Consider the following 17,199-nt stretch of genomic DNA (forward strand, 5'->3'; position numbering starts at 1 on the left):
CTGTTTTTTTCATCAGGAAATGATCCCAGTTTTTGTTTCCTCAATATTCACACATTTGACTGCAGCTTTTGGGCTTCTTTATTTATGAACAGTGAATAATTCAACGGTGGTTCCAATTCCTTATTTAAGTATTTTATAGATCCACATTCAGTGCAAGACCTGCTGCTGACTGATAAGGGCGGGGAGCTGGAATAGAGAAGAATAAGAAAACAGCACAAACCTGTGGAGTCATCTGAAATGTCAGCAGCAGTGGATCTATACAGAGTCACTGGAGGGAAACAAGATGCAGCAAGAGTCGCTGTGACAGCCAGCTCACTTCTGCTCAATGTGCATTTCATTTAAATCAATAACCCTTTACAATATATATTTTAAAACTGTGTTGAAATGTTTCAGTGACAAAGTTATGCTGTCTTTTGGTACTGATAAAAAAGTGAACTTGGTAATGGTTGGACATTAATGACTATAATATTTTATTACTTGTACCAGTTTTTACAGATTAGCAGTTATAATTAGTAACGCTCCAATAAAGATTTTCTCCTTCAATACTGATTGGAGTCATAAAAACCAGAAATTTACTAACACAAAGTCCTAATGAGATGCTTTGTAGCTTTAAAATGTGATCAAATGACACACATTTCATGAGTATTACCTGGTTAGCATCAGAAATCAGAATAGTGTCCCACTTAGCTCAATTATCTTGATGACACTGCAGTCTCTCCTGTCTGTTTTTTGAACAGTCTACTTTCTCCCTTGAAAAAGAGGTTTTTAACCTCAATTCGATCTTTCTGCTTAAATCAGGGTAAAAAAAAAAGTAGCTCCAACACAGGATTAGCTGGTTTAAGTAAGAACCACAATGATCTGTAGCGCCACTTAAACGTTGGTAAAACATTTTTACATCAGAACCAACAAATAAAGATAAACCTTTATTATCTTCTGGCTGCTTCTGCTGCCAGTGTTTTTTTTTTTTTTGTGTGTGTATGTGTGTGTGGAATTTTGCTAAAGTACAATGCTAATGTTAGCAGGTTTAATCTCTGTTTTGACATAACTCCTTGATGAAATAACTTGTGACATATTTCAAAACTTACACGCATTGAAATGTTACAATGCTTCATAAACGTAGAATTTTGCTTTGCAGGTTATATTGCAGGTTATAAAATTCAGTAAGTAATTTTTCAACTGCTCTATATGCTTAGATAGTGGATCGGCACATACATACTTGTAATTTTGACACAGGAGGTGTGCAACTTAAAAAAAATGCAACTGCTAGGTAAATAGCTTAAATAAATAACTTACTGCTGTTTCATAGAATTGCTCAGATCAAATATTTAGTAGAATATAATACTTGTATATTTGGCCTGATAAAAAGATTTTACTATCTTTTATTCTGACCCTGATACAGATTTTACTGGTGTCTTAAAACTTAAGACTAATGGTGCTTATATTGTGATAAGTGGATGGAAAGGATGTAGAAGTGAGGATATGTTTATTAATTGGAGTTGATGTCATCATTCTAGTATTCAAAATGATATCCAATGTCACGTATACAACCATATTTCTGTGCAGAACATTTAAAGTTTTATGTATTCATAATAATCAGACTTAAAAAGGACTGTGGGAAGAATTAAATCCAGCAAAGTTCCATCAAGAAGTAACAACTTCTGTATGGCGCTGTGACACGCACCTCAAACGAAGCAGAACTTCTGTCTACATCCACTTTAATATGTAGAAATTTTACTTCTCTATAGAAGTTGTGCAGTTCCGTTCAGGTACGTCATTTTTGTTTAGTCTAATCAAGACCTTGAACCCAAACAACCTGAAGAACAGAAAACTATGATATAAAACATAACTATATAAGGTGTAAAGCCTGGCCTTCTTCAGACATTTCAGTTCTTAAGCAACTTGATTCCTGCTGGAGTAAACACAGTAAACACACTGTTTATCTTCCTGCACTTCAATAGGTATAGCCAATTATACCTATTATTTTTATTACCAATTCCACATTATTACTCTTATTATTAAGCTTCAAGTGTAAATGAAAGATCGAACCTCAAACTTGTAAAAAATAAAACGAAGTTAAGGCAAAGAATTCCCTGTTTTGTTTCATCACTTTCATTTAATGTGCTACAGATGTGCCATATCAGGCTTGTACTGCACCACTGGACTGTCAGTGTAGCTTGGACTTGTGGTTAAACACATGCCACATACTGTCTCTGTGAAACTCTGTCATCCTTCAGGACACGTTTGAGGAGTCACCCTCTCCTGACGCTCCTGTGTCAGGGGGAAAAAAAATGCACATTATGAGGAAGGATAATTTAGCCCACAGTCATCTGTTCATCAGAGTGCCATTTACGTAATTATAGTCCCCGTTGCTGCTGTGCAGTGGGCTGCTCTTGATTTATTTTTATCTCTTGATGTTCAAACAATTTCACTGAAGTAATAAATGTGTTTTCTCTCGGTGCATAATTCTCTTGCACATGTTGTGTTGCATGGTCTGAGCGTGCCCCCGGTCACGTGGTGCCATTTAATGCGCCTGTGGGTGTCATCGAGTGAACAGCATCTCTTGCTGTGTGCATTTTTTCTGTGTAGGCTTGCGAGTGGGCTAATACACTGTTTTATTCTCTCCTCGTGGCTTCATTCTTTGTCGAGAAAACATTTTCATCACTTCTTCCTCAGATTTTAGCAGTGTCTTGCCAAAAAAAATAAAATAAAAAAGCTAAAATGTTCTTGAACTCCTTTACTTTGTAACACTGAAGCATCCATCCGTCCAACCAACCAACCATTGAAATGGTCTTGAATCTTTATCTCCAATATGTGTTGATAATAAAGTAATCCTTCTCATCAAGTCTAAATAGATTTAAACTTGTAATATTATTGAATTGCGTTTGCTTGCGAGATCTAACTAGAAAAAGAAAACCTTCTATGTGCCAATGAGAAATTTTTTTTTTGTGTTCACACCTTGTGAATCTAGAAGTCTCAGAGCATTTTAGCAAGTTGGCCTGCAAAGGCCACAGGCTTTTGACAGCAAAATCTTAAACCTTAGATCCATTTAAGCTGATTTTTTTAAATTTTTTTTGGTTTTCTTGTTGTCTGGTTGTTTTTGCGTCAGAACTAGAGTATGTTGGATTCAAGGTGTGTACTTTTTCCAATACCTATGCAGATATCCATACAGAGGCTGTCCAAGCTGCACTGGCTAAAAACAAAGAGGAAAAAATGGCGCTTCCAATGCCAACCAAGCGACGCTCCACTTATGTGCAGTCCCCCATTGAAACCCGCACACCACCAGGTAATGCCCAGAAGTCTTTTATCTCTCTTTCAATTCAGACATCAACGTCTTAAACTAAACATTATGCTGTTTTTTGTTTTTGTTTTTTTGTCTTTCACAGATTCCTCCTCAGGGTCTGAAGATGAGACATCTGCACGCAGACAGTCTTCAGCGGTCGCTCCTCAGCCTCAAGTCCATCCCAACCTGCAGAGCTCGGACTACTGGGTGAACCGCTCCGCCCAGGGCTCCTCCACCTCATCCTCCGCATCCTCCACGATGTCGCACGGCGAGGCCAAACCTCAGGCGCAGAGCCAGCCTCAGCCTCAGTACAAGCCGCAGTACCAGCCGCTGTATCAGCCTCACCATCAACCCCAGCAGCAACCTCAGCAACAACCTCACCGCCAGCCTCAGGAGCAGAGCCGCACTGCAGCCGTGACGGACATGCTGGCTCACAGTCGCATTGGTGAGGAAGAGTCTGATGAAACATTCATGGACACAAGTTGCTCCCGTACTCAACGTTTGCTAAGAACCCTTAAAAGTCCAATGCGAACTCCTTTACTTTGTGATAACCTGTGAATTTCTCTTTAAAAATCTGATTCTGTTTCATAAACTAAGAAGGTGTTTTTCAGCTACATTACAGCTTTATCAAACATTTTATTCACTGCTACTGCTGTCTGTTGTCCTGATTGTGGAGTTATGATACGTTATGCATTTACTGGATGTCTATGTAATGCAAACTCATTATTGTTCACTAGACTCTGAGTTTATTGGACGTTTTGAGATCATCATTTTATTTTTCTCAATTTGGAAGCAGAAAGTGTAAAGTTACTTGCTTTTGTAAAACTATGACAACCTTGTAAACAGATTATTTTGTTGGCCTTTATAAGTGATACTCGGCGTAACAGTAGAAACTATGCTTTGGCTTACTAGCAATATTGCCTAATTAATAAAAATGTTAAAAAGGTATTCCTGAGGAACTCCACCACGGGTCTCTAGTGAGTCTTGCCAAGCTTTTACAAATACAATCAATAGCCACCAACCTCTGGATCATAAATATTCAAGTAGAATATTCACCATGTCTTCCTTCTATTATTTGGTTAATTATTTTTTGGATCAATGCCCCTTTTTGCTTTTTGTCACTATAATGCTTATTGTACATACACCTGCTGGTGAATAATAAAAAAAAAGGAAAAGAAAAAAAGCGAATATTCATCATGTTGGATATTTTGTAACATATGAACTGAGCTACAACCCTTTACAAATTTGTCAGGTATGTTGAGAATTTCCACAATTTGTCACCTTAAAACCACCAACTTCAATATGTTTTTTTGTTTTTAAGATTTCATGCAACCATAAATTTATGAAATAGTTCTCTGAGCATTATAACTTGCCAAATGAAGAATCTGTTAATAATTAATAGAAAGTAGAAAAGTAATTTATTCTTCACAGAGTGAAGGCTAATATCCATAGATCCATGTTCTGTACACTAGGAACTAGAGAATGTTGTGTTGAAGTCATTACAGTAAAGTCTTGTTTTGAATAAAAAAAAGGAATACCCCAAGGTTCAATACTTGGCCCACTGTAACTTTTAAAATTTTTATAAATAACCAAATGATGCATCTGTTAATATTTTATGGAAAGTTCAGGAAATAAGTAAATCTGACCTTCTAATAACAAACTAACTCTAATCTGGTACATGCACGTCTCTGGGGTTTCACTGCATCTAGTCCTCATGCTTCCTTTTTTGGTGCTTATTTCCAGTGAAACTTGTTTGCACTTCATTTTCTTTTCAGCTCCTTCTGAGAACTCCGCCCCTCCTCCAGATGTGACGGCTGTGGCCCCCCCTTCCAGAGGCCCGCGGGTGGACCTGCCCTCCAACGCCGTCGTCCGAGGGATGAGCCGCGGGCACAGCCGCTCCAGCATGATGGAGACCGCTGATGGTAACAGCTTCGCCACACAATGGCCAAACCTAAGCCTACGCATCTTTTTATTAACATTTTGCCTGTTTCTCTTTCATGAGAAAGGTGTTGATTTTCATCTTTTGTATCACATGGATCAGACTTAATGTTTTTTTTTTGTTTTTTTTGTCTTTTTGATCCTTATTTGACTGGCTAACAGGGAGAGGTAATATGCAGAGTAAGGAAACTTTTCATAACCACAGCCTCTTATCTCCTGTTTCCTGGTGAACCCTCACTCTTCCTGTCGTTTGTACTGGAGGATCATAGAAGGGAATGCAACAAACAATCCTCATGTGTGGCCCTGAGACTGAAAACCGTTCTCCCAGATCTCTCTGTGTTTTCCCAGTATTGATGACACCCGCCTAGAGCTGCTGCTTTTCATTGCCCAACATCAAAGTTATTGCTGATTAAAACCCCAAACCCATTCTAAAATTTATGAAATGGAATGAAGAACAGCAGATGATAGGCTTTTAAGAGATTTGAACACATCCTGATGTATTGTAATGTTTGTGAAATGTCACTTTGTGTTTCCACCTTTACCCTCTTCGTAGGAGTTCCTGTGAGCAGCAGAGTTTCCACAAAGATCCAGCAGCTGCTAAACACTCTGAAGAGGCCTAAGAGACCCCCACTCAGTGAGTTCTTCACTGATGACTCCGAGGAGATCGTCCAAGGTATGCCGGCTTATAGAACTCATTGACCCTTACCCTGGTACAACTACTTTATCCGGAAGCATGTACACAATGCAATCTGATTTCACATTAGTGGATAGTAAATGTAGCAATAGGAAAATGTTACAATTTAATGTTAGGCAATATCATTCCCATCATTTATGCACACCTTTTTGCATTGTTGGAGGTGTTTCAATGTTTGTGTTTTTAGCAACAAAAAGTGAAAATTTTTTTTTTTTCAATGAAGTTTTTAAAATGCAACACTTTAATGTATTTCAGTAAAAGTCTAATTGGAATAATCAACCTTTACAGAAAAAAAAAATTGTAAGCATAATTGATCCCTATGATCCAAGCACTGAACCCTGAGGAACTCCATAAGTGAGGAGGAAGTGTTTAAGTCTTTATGGAAACTTTTACAAATATAATCTGTAGACAGCAAATTCTACATCAGTGCAATGGAACAAATTTTTGTAAGATCGTTAAATATGACGTATACCAAGTACCTCCTCCTGGGTAGACATTTAAAACTTATTTACCTTTTCCGTTTGGTTTGTTATGCCATAGAAGCAATAAGTAAATATAATATTCCCATCTGTTGGCACTAAATAAATTAATAAACTAACAATGTTTTTGCTGTTCGCTCTTAAAATTAATTACATTACATAACGTTATTAACTCTGTCTACTTATTTCTGGTCTGCACATAAAGTCCTTATTTTGTTTTCCTTTACTTAGTAGATGGAGCTTCAGAGCGGTGCATGTCTGATGACATGTTTCCTGTCTCTGCAGGAACAAAGACGATTATGGTCGTACAGTAGGGACAGTATCTGCAAGCTGTAATGAAGGCATTTGGCTTGATTTTGATGTCCTAGTAAAGAGAGTCATCCATCTGTAACCTACCCAAAAACCCTCTGTGGTCTCTGCTCATCACAGTGCCCCAGCCGGACCCCAACACTCCCAGGCCGGAGGGCCGTCAGATCATCCCGGTAAAAGGGGAGCCTCTGGGAGTGGTCAGCAACTGGCCACCAGCCCTGCAGGCGGCGTTAGCTCGCTGGGGGGCCACTCAGGGAAAGAGCCCCGCTCTCACTGCTCTGGACATCTCAGGCAAACCTCTCTATACCCTGACTTATGGTGAGACACAAGATTCAAGTGTATGACCAAGGACTTAAGGTTTTGGTCAAGTCAGTGTTTTTTTTTGTTTGTTTGTTTTTTCCCATCTGCCTGAAAGTCTTACTGAACATGTAAAAATGCGTTTTATCCGTGACATGAGGTGGCTTTGGCCGTGGTAACATGTTGCCTCCTCCCCACCTTCTGTGTGCTAGGGAAGCTGTGGAGTCGCAGTGTGAAGCTGGCGTACACACTCCTAAACAAGCTGGGCACCAAGAACGAGCAAATCCTCAAACCTGGAGACAAAGTGAGGCAGCAGGCACACAGATACAGAAGAGGATTATTAGGATTATTATCTGCTGCAGACATTTTTTTAATACCTGTAAACCTCCAACATTATCTGTAAAGTTTCAGTACCATTTTACCAACAAGCTGCATCCTTAGAATCTAGTTACAAGTAACAGGAAAATGTACTTATCATATTTCCACGTGTTAGAAGGTGTGATTTATTGTGCCTTGTGACACTGTTCAAACCTCTTGCACTTTTTAGTATTTCATCCTTAAAACACTGTTTTCCTTGCAATTTATTGGGAATTTATGTGACAGACTAACAAAAAGAAGTGTATGACTGTGAAGTTGAAGGAAAAAGTGTATTAAAATTTAATTCCTTTATATTTTATTTGTATTTAGTCCCATTTTCTCTGATGCCAAAGTAAAATCCATTGATGGCAATTGTCTACAAATGTCCCGTAATTAGAGTCCACTGGTATAAATTAAATCTGAGAAAAAATACAGAGATTGCAAGTGGCAGCATAGGATCTGTTGACAGGACAAAGTCATTAGACACAGATATTGCTTCAAGTTACTCCCCACTTTTTGTTTCTCTGTAGAACAAAATTAAGGATGAGAATAGTTTCTCAAGGGACCCCACAGAGTTTTGCACAATCAATAGAAGTCGAGACCTGAATCAATCTTTAAGAGAAAGTTACTGTCTCGGTAGGTGGCGCTGGTGTATCCAAACAGCGACCCGGGAATGTTCTGGGTGGCCTTCTACGGCTGCCTCCTGGCTGAAGTCATACCTGTACCCATTGAGGTACCGCTGTCTCGCAAGGTGTGAAACCGTTCACAGCAACAGGCTCATTTCGAGGTATATTTTGGTATATTTTGTGATTAACTACACACTGTGATTTTAGGATGCAGGTATCAGCCAGGTGGGCTTCCTGCTCGGCAGCTGTGGAGTCGGTCTGGCTCTGACGAGCGAAATCTGCCTGAAAGGTCTGCCAAAGACCCCCACTGGTGAAATACTGCAATTCAAAGGTATGGAAGGTGCCTGGAGTGTGCAGAGATATGTCAGAGAAGAATATGATGCATTTACTAGAAGATGTGCCTTAAAACAACGAGTTTTAACAATCAAAGGACCAGTAAAATATTTTCAGCATCTCTCTATTAAACTGAATGGCAAATGGTCCAAACTTTGTTCTCTAATCTCTATTACGCTATGGCATCCAGTTTGCAGTGCATATAATTTAGGGCAGTCTTGAATAACAAAATGAAAGAAACTAGTTTTAGAATTCTTTTTTTTTTTGTTATTTACTGGTTCAGGCAGGATTACTTGCCTTGTGATGAACAATCTGTCTGAGAAATACAGGAATATATACAGCAGTTTAATGGTTGGTTTGATTAAAGCAGATTCTCATTTGAACCAAGTTAGAAAGAAGAGTGACCTAGCAGGGCCAGAGTAATGTTAGGAATAATCTTAGAATAAGTCCAGGCAGTACAGTAATGCTCTGTCTTGGTTTTGTGTGGTAAGAAATGTTAAAAGTTCTGTATTTTGGTCCAGAGAACCTCAAAGCTCTTCTTTATGGAGCTGAGCTGTGTTGAACGGGTCATTCAGATTGAAATGAGGGTTTTGTTGATGTTACTTTGTCCCGCAGATATTGAAGTGTCTTGTCAGCGAATAAATAACGATCTCCCCTGAAGCAACAACTCTTCAGTTTTATCCGACTTGACTGGCGTGTTTCTGTCTCAGCTAAATCAATTAAAGAGTGAGAGAGGCTTCGGGCGTCACATTATCACCGTTGCTCTCCTAATAAAAAACCAATACAAGATTTTAAACGATATATTTTTAGGATTTCTTGAACAGAACAGTCGATCTCTAACTAATCAAATCTGAAGCATGTTTCTATTATGTACTAGTCAACTCTCCTACTTACTACTTAATAAAACAGTAGTAGCTGTTCCTGCTTTAAACTGCTTGGAAATCAAATGGACGGTGCCTTTCTGGTGAAATCTCCAAATAATCTTAATCTAAATGTTTAACTTACAGTTTCCTGATGATACTCTTTGCCAGGTTGGCCTCGAATGAAGTGGGTGATAACGGACTCTAAATACCTGACCAAGCCATCCAAAGACTGGCAGCCTCACATCCCCACAGCTAACACTGATCCTGCATACATCGAGGTAACAGAGCTGGGCTCACTGACTCCCCTCCTGATTCTGATTTTAGCCTGAATGATCCGTCTAATCCTATTGATAATTCACTTCAGCATGTTTAAGGACATGTTTACACCTTTCTGGTCACATTTTGCTCCCTCTGTGTGTGTAGTACAAGGCCAGTAAAGAGGGCACGGTGGTCGGGGTGGCCGTCTCTAAAGTGGCCATGCTGACCCACTGTCAAGCGCTGACCCAGGCCTGCAACTACTGCGAGGGTGAGTGGATTATTGGTGACGGCGTCATACAACACATCAAACGGCAAAATGTTACAACCTTCTTTATGTTTCTGTTTAAAGGGGAAACTTTAGTGAATGTCCTGGACTTCAAAAAGGACATGGGCTTATGGCACGGTGTTCTCACTGTGAGTATTTTCCCTCTGAATAAATTCATGCAGTGCAAGGTTAAGTGAAGTAACTCTTCTAAAAACATCTGGAGCCCCTTACAGAAGAATTTTTATTTTAACCTGTTGCTGGCTTTATTGAAGAAAGAATCACAGAAGTATTCAAAGTATTTTCTTCAGTAAAAAAAACCAAAGAGAGTAGACAAAGTTAATGGCATTATTATCTCCATCAATGGCTCGTTATAGTAAAAAAAACCCCAGCTAAGCAGAAACACTAGGTCAGTAGTGTTTTCTATGAGCGATAGCAGGATTAATTGCAAATAATGCCGAATTGGAGAATTGATGGGGCAAGTATTTGTGAGAGGGGACGTGGTCAGTGCATCCAGCAGCATTAGCCCATAGCAGAATAACTATAACGATTTTTTTTTTTTTTTACAAAACTAAAGCCACTCTTAGGAATAAGATTCATCAAGAACAGACAACTAATAGAAAACCTGCCCTTAAAGTTAGATTATGATCAGTGAAAGTTCAGCTTCCCTTTCTTCAGATCAAGAAACATCTGGAAAATATGATAAAACATAAAAGAAAAGTAATAACTTAAGCAATAAATAACATTTTAACAGCTGACAATTCTAGTAGTTGAAACATCAAAATGTGAGAATGCTGCCTTGTAGGTTGCCTCCAGCTAAATGTTACTCTGTTTTTCTGGGGGGCTTTTCATCCCAGGCTGTAATGAACAGGATACACACCATCAGTGTTCCCTACGCCGTAATGAAAGCTTGTCCTCTCTCCTGGGTGCAAAGGGTCCACATGAATAAAGGTAAATGATATCAGTCCTTTGAGTTGAGCCTTGTTGTTTAAAATCCTGTGTGACTTGGTGTGTTTCTCTTCCTGCTCTGCAGCTCGTGTAGCTTTGGTGAAGTGCCGTGATCTGCACTGGGCCATGATGGCTCATCGGGACCAGAGAGATATCAGCCTGGCTTCACTACGAATGCTCATTGTTGCTGATGGTGCTAACCCCTGTGAGTAAATCTGAAACTCCTGGTTCTAAGCATGTCTGACGAAGTCTGGGGTTTATTTTAAGTTTTTTCCGTGTCTGCATAAGAATGACAAAAAATATTTGTTTACATTTGTGTTTGTGCTTTTACCAAAAACCGTAAAATAAATTATTTTTTGGCAAAATGTGGCATTTTGAAATCCAAATCTTTCAACATGCCTTGTTTCGAACCCAAATGGATTTGATGTAACATTTCCTATCTGTTCTTTTCCAGGGTCTGTCTCTTCCTGTGATGCCTTCCTGAATCTGTTTCAGTCGCATGGGCTAAAGCCTGAAGTCATCTGCCCCTGTGCCGCCTCCCCTGAGGCCATGACAGTAGCTATCCGCAGGTACCTCACTGTTCGTTTGTTTTTAACATTGTTTTTGTGGACTTTAGGATGGAAAAAAAGAACCTGAACAAGATAGACACATTGCTTTATCTTAATTTTAACCAAGCTCACCAAGCCTGGGGCCTTTTAACGGACACTGCAACTGAGGACATCAAATGCTTTTAGTTTTCTCCACTTTCTGCAGACTGTTGCAGTTCTGCTTATATGTCTGCTTTTCTAAAATCTAACTAACTAGAGTTATTATCCAATTAATGAGAGCAGGAGGAATATTTAAAAAAGAGAGATTTCAGATTATGAATTATAATGGTAGCTACTGCAGTAAGGGGTAAGAGTGAATAATCCATTTGTTTACCACCAGAGCTACAAAGCAACATACCGTAATACATCTATGCAAAGACCCCAACATGGGCTGAAAGACACCACAACCTCAATCAGTGTTTCTGGAACTGCTACTTTAATGAAAATGCACACTTGTACTTTGGCTGATAGTGAAAGTGGTCACCAAAGAGATGAGATGGATGTAATTACAAATATTTAATTGAATTTTTGCTTTCTTTAGGCCGGGGGTCCCGGGTGCACCTCTCCCCGCACGAGCCATCCTCTCCATGGGCGGCCTGAGTTACGGGGTCATCCGGGTCAACACCGAGGACAAGAACTCCGCCTTGACTGTACAAGATGTAGGACACGTCATGCCTGGGGGTAAGGACAGAGAGAAGCATGCATTAGTCATGTGAAAAGCAAGAAAAATAAATGTCATGTGGATTCAGATTTTAGAAGAAGCTGCAACAAAGCCACATTGAAATTTACTGGAATATAAACACATAAAAGTACCATCATGCTTCAGCCTGTCAGACGGTGCCGTCTGGAAAGCCACTGCATGGAAATAATAGTTAGTCCGAAGAACGCACAATGAGGCATCAGTCATAAATTTTTATGTTTGCTTGCAACAAATCACTTTTCCGGCTCATGAATCCAAACAAAACAGAACAGGCATTAACCAGCTGGTTACAATAGATCATTTAAAAGAACAGTATCGTAGACTGTAATGTTTTACAAACCCACAGTGGGAAGTAGGAACAAAAAGCCTGTATGTCCAGCCTAAGATACTGAACACTTACTGGATGCATAACAGCAATGCTCAGCTTTTCAGCTCATCAGCAGATCTCACACTTAGTTTTAAACTCTCAGTGCAAACTGAACTGAATCATTTCTGCTTTTTAAAACTTTATATGAGCTATTTTTGAGACACAACAGTCCAGTGAGTTGGTACATGATGCTAGAGAGAAAGTACATGTTCATATTTTTGTAGAACTTTTAAGTTTTCTGGATGGTAAGAACATGCAGCTGCTAAAGTAAGCAGGTTCTCACTTATTCCAGGTTTTAGAAACGATCTCAACAACTTTTACCCACATACAGTTGGTTCTGCTGCTTTTGTAACTCTATCAATTTGGAACAAGTCATCTGACATGTCATGTTAGTACGGTCAAACAAATCCTATACTTAACTGCAGATGACATTGATTTAGCTGACATTTTTAGCTGATGTCCCTGACAGAAAGGCATCAGGATTATAGCCACCATATTCAGTGTCATTGCTTAAGGCATTCCAGTTATTTCATGGTTTCCTCTTTTGTACTTCCAGCTCTCATGTGTATAGTTAGGCCAGACGGGCCTCCTCAGTTGTGTAAAACCGATGAGATAGGAGAGATAATAATTAACTCCCGTGCTGGAGGCACGATGTACTACGGCCTGCCTGGACTCACCAAAAACACTTTTGAGGTATGTGTGAGGGGGGGAGATGATCCAACAGCCTGCTGTGTGTGTGCCGAGAGGAAAGGAGAGTGGAGCTGTTTAATGTGGCTTTCTCTCTGTAATTTGCTCAGGTGATACCGGTTAATGCTAATGGAGTTCCTATTGGAGAGATTCCATTTGTGCGGTCAGGACTCCTGGGGTTTGTTGGCCCAGTAAGTACAACTCATTATATCATTTCTAGTTGTGTGAAACCTGGTTCCCTCAACATGCAGGATACTGACTCAGCTTTTTGCCCCCTCCTCCCACCTTCACAGGGCAGTTTGATCTTTGTTGTGGGGAAGATAGAAGGCTTACTGATGGTGAGCAGCCGGAGGCACAACGCCGACGACCTGGTGGCCACCGCTCTGGCAGTGGAGCCGGTTAAGACGGTGTACCGTGGAAGGTAGGCATGCATGTTTCACGGTGTGTGACTGTTGATTTCTCCCTTTATGACTACTGACATCTAGTGGTTGAAAGCAAACATAGCATGTAGAAAAATGCAGTTGAACAGTTCAGTTTGTTGCAAACGTTTTCATGTCTCTTCACTTCATAAACACCGTTTACTGGGAATGAATGTAAAGTATTGCATAATTGTGAAGTGGAGAAAAATAATGCGTGATAAAAAGTTGAGAGTAAATCTGATAAGTCTGACCTGTTTGTCTTCATTCCCCTGAATAAAATCCAGTGCAATTGTGCAGTCAGTCATATATTGTCTTCTGAACTACTTTACGTTGGTTTATTTACGTAAGTTACTAAAGGGTTATGGATACTTTTTCTATAGTCCTTCTATTTTCACTAGGCTGTCAAACTGTTTCTGAATTCTCTAAAAAGTCTTCGCTATTTGTTCCTGTTTCTATTTCTGTCAGGATCGCGGTGTTTTCAGTCACCGTGTTCTATGATGAGAGGGTCGTAATTGTCGCAGAGCAAAGGCCAGACGCCAGCGAGGAGGACAGCTTCCAGTGGATGAGCAGAGTACTTCAGGTAAGCGAGAAACTTCTCAATTAATGTTTTCAAACGACCAACATTTGACCTGGTTTCCTGGCTTCCCCTCCAGGCTATCGACAGCATCCACCAGGTTGGCCTTTACTGTCTGGCTCTGGTCCCGGCCAACACCTTGCCCAAAACACCCCTCGGCGGTATCCACATCTCCGACACCAAGCAGTTCTTCTTGGATGGGAACTTGCACCCTTGCAACATCCTGATGTGCCCCCATACGTGTGTCACCAACCTGCCGAAGCCCCGCCAGAAGCAGCCGGGTAAGTCTGACATAAGAAGTACTCTCACTCATTATTATTGTCTCTCTACGTACTGTAATCTGTTGTGCTTCTTTTTGTTAACTAAATTTGACATTAGATAGTGGCCAAAAAAATAAATAAAAATAATATACACAAAACTTAAGTACATAAAGATTAGGATCAGCTTAAATACAATAATAAAAGCATGTGGAGATATAACAATAAAAAAGGTATAAATGCACATTATGGTCAGTAAATATCTGGTTCCTAACGTATTGAAATCATAAAGTGCTAACGTGTGTAAATTTGAGTTGAAATATTTTTGGGGGGTTTTGCCTTCATTTTGTTTCTTAGATGTAAATCCTGTTACAGTAACTGTGGTGGTATGAAAAGTAAATTAAGATGTATATTGTACTCACATGTCAATAATAAACATCCAGGGGACTTGGTTGTAAGGTGCTGGTCGGCTTCTGTTTCTCCTGAATCATGAAGATGTTATTGTTTAGTACTTGATTTGTAGCAATGTTGATAGGATTTTCTTTTCCTCTATATTGACATGTGTGTCTATTTGTGTTACTCTCCTGCTACATTAAAACAAGAACTGCATTTAGTTCCATAATCACAATTAACTGTGATTAAAAAAATCTTTTTATGTTAGATCTGTGTTGGGTTTGCGATGGTCAACGATGATTTCCTATTTCGCAGTCGGTGTCGGTCCTGCATCCGTCATGGTGGGGAACCTGGTGGCGGGGAAGCGGATCGCTCAGGCTGTGGGGAGGGATCTCGGCATGATCGAAGACCAGGATCTGGTCCGAAAGGTAGTTTGTCCTGAAGGACTTTAACCCACATGTCCAACCAAACGCTAGACCCTAATCTATTAAATTACTAACAGCATCTGCCGCTACATAAGCTGCAGGAATGATGAACACGCAGACACCTTTGATACTCAATATTGGTGTTATAAAAGTTATAAAAGTGATGATGGGATGCTATCCACTGCCATAATAGATTCAAAGACTTGTTTTACAGAAAAATCTGGATTCTTCTTTCCTTCTGCTCTGTGTTTTTTTTTTTTTGATGTAGCTCTGTATGTGGCCCACTGTGATGGTAAGAACTGCAGTCCTCGCTGGCATGATTCCCCACACCTGTGCTCATTCTGGTCATGTGTTAACCTGTGCAGTGGTGCATGCATGTTTGATTTTTATTAGATATGCATCTTCTGATGTTCACTACCTCTCACACCCAAGTTGTTATAAGAGCTGTGTTGACTCAGAGCAGAGTTGGGTAGTAATTAGTTGCATTTACTTGAGTAACTTTTGGGGCAAAAAATTACTTTTAGGAGAACTTTTACTCTGCTGGACTTTTTACTTTTACTTGAGTAATTTTATTATGAAGTATTACTACTCTTACATGAGCAAACTCTCTAAATACTCTACCTATTGTTCTTCACTGAATGGAGAACAAACTTTTTTTAAACTAAAAACTAAGCAGATCCATACACGCACTTTCAATTTTTATCTGGAAAAGACACAAAACATAACTTTTATATTGAATGAAATTGATTTGGAAAAATGATTTAGTTTTTGTAATTATGGTGGCAGGAAAGCCACCATAATTAATATAAACAACACCATCATGTTGTTTATATTAATAATTTTTCATTTAGTTCCTTAAAATACCAACTTTTTTCACACAACCATTTTTTTAATATTAAATGAATGATGTTTTCATCAGTTACTCAACACTTGAGTAATCTCTTTACCAAATACTTTTTTGCTCTTGCTTGAGTAATTTCTTGGAGGATATGTTTTACTCTTACCTCTGAGTAAAATATTTTGAAGTGGTCCTGTTCTTACTTGAGTAAAATTTTTGGGTTCTCTACCCACCTCTGACTCAAAGTGAGAGTTATACATTATGTTTATGTTTATGTTTATGTTGGATTGTTTGTCACCGAGCTGTGCAGCCTCTACGCACAACTTTATTTTTCTCCCATCAGAATTTGCCCTGTGTAATTGTTTGCGCTTCTACAGATGTGCTGTTGTTCATTAGTTTTCTCACCAAATTGCAGCATCAGTATTTGACTGAAGCTCTTCAATGGAGGGCCCAGACTGACCCAGACCATGTTCTCTATGTTCTCCTTAATGCAAAGGTACAAAGTTACTCCTATCTGGTTTTTCCAACATTGATTTCTGCATTGCTACATTATGTGTCTTTAGCGCCTCTTTTTTTGTCCTTTAGGGTGTGACAGTTGGGACAGCGACCTGCGTTCAGCTTCACAAGAGAGCAGAGAAGATAGCAGCTGCCCTTTCTGAGAAAAGCAGCATCAACACTGGGGAGAATGTGGTGCTGCTCTATCCTCCTGGCAAGTTGCCTCCGACTCTGTCTAAAGACTATTTACTATGAGACTTAAATGATTTACTTTTTTTTATAACAATGCGGTCACCCTCCATGTTTTCCCCAGGGATCGATTTGATCGCGGCCTTCTACGGCTGTCTCTACGCTGGCTGTGTTCCGGTCAACGTCAGGCCTCCACACCCGCAGAACCTGGCAGCCACTCTGCCGACTGTTCGGATGATCATTGATGTATGCCTGTTTAAAAATGTTTCCATCACGTTCCTTTTAAATAATCGTGCTAACATTTATGCTGAGATATAATCAGAAACTTGGAGATATTTCATTTATTTGGATATTTGCAATGCTTTGGAAAAAGAAAAGCATTCATTCTCTCCAGAGGACATTAATAACGCCTGCACTGTCGACAACTTCTCCACAATTTCCAAAGTCCTGCTTTAAACTTCTCCATAACTTGCCCCCTGACCTGTCTGCTGTGTTCCTTGGTCGTCATGATACTGTTTGATTGTTAATATTCGCTAACAAACCTCTGAGGTTTTCTTAGAACAGCTGGATTTATACTTAAATTAAACTACATCCAGCTGGACTTTGTTTTAGACGATTTCTGAA

General features: G+C 39.6%; 1 protein-coding gene and 1 long non-coding RNA gene across 3 annotated transcripts in view; one reads left to right on the forward strand and one right to left on the reverse strand.

Moving 5' to 3' along the window:
- dip2bb (disco-interacting protein 2 homolog Bb) overlaps positions 1-17,199 on the forward strand; it is a 44,342-nt gene that overhangs the window by 18,218 nt on the left and 8,925 nt on the right. Inside the window, exons 4-28 of one of the 2 annotated variants that reach the window (XM_044123493.1) lie at positions 3,158-3,283; positions 3,384-3,725; positions 5,056-5,202; positions 5,772-5,891; positions 6,821-7,018; positions 7,210-7,301; positions 7,995-8,105; positions 8,188-8,311; positions 9,345-9,454; positions 9,600-9,702; positions 9,784-9,848; positions 10,554-10,647; positions 10,730-10,849; positions 11,099-11,213; positions 11,773-11,912; positions 12,855-12,991; positions 13,096-13,176; positions 13,279-13,406; positions 13,870-13,984; positions 14,058-14,259; positions 14,944-15,056; positions 15,322-15,345; positions 16,307-16,387; positions 16,477-16,600; positions 16,700-16,821. In XM_044123493.1, coding sequence (XP_043979428.1) covers positions 3,158-3,283; positions 3,384-3,725; positions 5,056-5,202; positions 5,772-5,891; positions 6,821-7,018; positions 7,210-7,301; positions 7,995-8,105; positions 8,188-8,311; positions 9,345-9,454; positions 9,600-9,702; positions 9,784-9,848; positions 10,554-10,647; positions 10,730-10,849; positions 11,099-11,213; positions 11,773-11,912; positions 12,855-12,991; positions 13,096-13,176; positions 13,279-13,406; positions 13,870-13,984; positions 14,058-14,259; positions 14,944-15,056; positions 15,322-15,345; positions 16,307-16,387; positions 16,477-16,600; positions 16,700-16,821 — 3,134 coding nt within the window. The remainder of the gene's footprint in view (positions 1-3,157; positions 3,284-3,383; positions 3,726-5,055; positions 5,203-5,771; positions 5,892-6,820; positions 7,019-7,209; positions 7,302-7,994; positions 8,106-8,187; positions 8,312-9,344; positions 9,455-9,599; positions 9,703-9,783; positions 9,849-10,553; positions 10,648-10,729; positions 10,850-11,098; positions 11,214-11,772; positions 11,913-12,854; positions 12,992-13,095; positions 13,177-13,278; positions 13,407-13,869; positions 13,985-14,057; positions 14,260-14,943; positions 15,057-15,321; positions 15,346-16,306; positions 16,388-16,476; positions 16,601-16,699; positions 16,822-17,199) is intronic. The other variant, XM_044123494.1, reaches the window with a different exon arrangement.
- LOC122834768 lies at positions 11,787-13,086 on the reverse strand. Its single transcript, XR_006371243.1, has 3 exons — positions 12,976-13,086; positions 12,045-12,086; positions 11,787-11,906 (listed from the first exon to the last, which is right to left on the reverse strand). It is a non-coding gene; the product is annotated as an uncharacterized LOC122834768 (long non-coding RNA).

This window comes from Gambusia affinis, linkage group LG07 (assembly GCF_019740435.1).
Source record: "Gambusia affinis linkage group LG07, SWU_Gaff_1.0, whole genome shotgun sequence".
Taxonomy (NCBI): Eukaryota; Metazoa; Chordata; class Actinopteri; order Cyprinodontiformes; family Poeciliidae; genus Gambusia; species Gambusia affinis.